This window comes from Propithecus coquereli, unplaced genomic scaffold (genome assembly GCF_000956105.1).
Source record: "Propithecus coquereli isolate 6110/MARCELLA unplaced genomic scaffold, Pcoq_1.0 Scaffold186, whole genome shotgun sequence".
In the NCBI taxonomy this organism is placed as follows: Eukaryota; Metazoa; Chordata; class Mammalia; order Primates; family Indriidae; genus Propithecus; species Propithecus coquereli.
The window spans coordinates 3,928,985-3,930,473 of NW_012143412.1; the positions used below are offsets into that span (position 1 = coordinate 3,928,985).

The following is a 1,489-nucleotide window of genomic DNA, read 5'->3' on the forward strand; positions in this document are numbered from 1 at the left end:
GTTTGAGTACTGAAGGATCTTATCTTTTGGAGAACTGCTTCAGAAGAGTTTGCTGGAATACAGACTAGTATAACGACTTATTTTTTATATTTCAGATGATGTACAAGAAGCTTATAACTTAATTAAGGATCTGGAACCTACTACCCCTCAGGTAATTGAGAATGTTTTACATTTTTACTAATCAAGTTCTGTTGAAAGTGAAACTTTGGAAATATAGCTAGAAGGCATATTAGAGAAGTTTCCTGCTTGTATTAGTAGACTTCCAGGAAAAACTGTTTATGTCAATCTAGGAATGTTATCTGAGACTTTTGATATGACAATGAATGTTGGGCTTTTTGATGTTTTTAAACTCCCTTATATGTAATCATTTTCTGGAATGGATTAAGATCTTAAAATACTAAAATCCAGAATTCTGATGAAACTAACAACTAGATATATATACTTATCTCACTAATTGTCTATAACTTGTCTTCCCCATTATATTGTTATCTCCTTATATTCACAAACTGTATCTATATTGTATCTCCAACACTATGTACATTAAGTACCTAGAAGGCATGCCATTTATTGAATGAAAAATATTTCCAGACCCCATGGAGTCTAAACAGGTATATTTCTCAAGTGTGTTAAAAGCTTCAGCATCTTTCATGCTGTTCTTTTTATGAGCTCTCTTAAATGAAAATTAATAAAACTGCTAAGGAGGATATCTATTAAAGAACTGAACCAAGTCTGAAAAAAGGGATAAAAGGGATGCCCCAGGACTCCAAAAGAGAAAATATCTTACATATGCAAATCAGAGGACACTTTTTTTTTTTTTTTTGAGGAAAAGGATCACTAGCTAAGAAAGGTTATTATAACATTGGACAGGGACTATAATATATATGATGTGGTCACAGAGAATGGCAGTGACTGACAAGGTGATAAAACTTATTACATAAACATTTTACTGTTTTTTTTTCATTGAATTGAAATAAATGAAACTTATCTCCTCGTGCTTCCACTGAATAATTTCTGCTTAAGATTGAGAATTTACAAATATGGTGAATTCTGTTATATGGATACTTGCCTGCTGGAAACTACATGAAAGTCTCTTAATTCTTTCTTTCAATCCAGGGATAGAACAGAGAAAAGTGACTCTGGGTAACCTTTGATAATTTATATAAAGTGTTAAGTTGATGCAAAGAATTAACTTGAAAGTTATCTGATAGCTCCACATTCCTCTTGAACTAATCATGTTGTTCCTTGTTTCTAGGAGTATATCCTCAAAGGAGTGGTTAATGCAGCCCTTGGCCAGGAAATGGGTTCAGTGAGTATGAAATCACTGATAATATAAATTTGCAAAATTGTAGGTGTGTGTAAAAGATCGAAATGTATATCAAAGTGCAACCAGCAATAGTCTCTTCTGCAGTTTTTTTTTCCCATATGCCCCAATCCAGACTCCACTGTAAGAATTTTATGTTATTTAGAAACAAAAAAGAAGCTTTAACCC

General features: G+C 32.6%; 1 protein-coding gene across 1 annotated transcript in view; it reads left to right on the forward strand.

The window, feature by feature from the left end:
- The window catches only part of TTC26 (tetratricopeptide repeat domain 26), a 45,135-nt gene that overhangs the window by 30,801 nt on the left and 12,845 nt on the right, over positions 1-1,489 (forward strand). Inside the window, 2 exon segments of the mRNA XM_012642762.1 lie at positions 16-151; positions 1,253-1,306. Coding sequence (XP_012498216.1) covers positions 16-151; positions 1,253-1,306 — 190 coding nt within the window.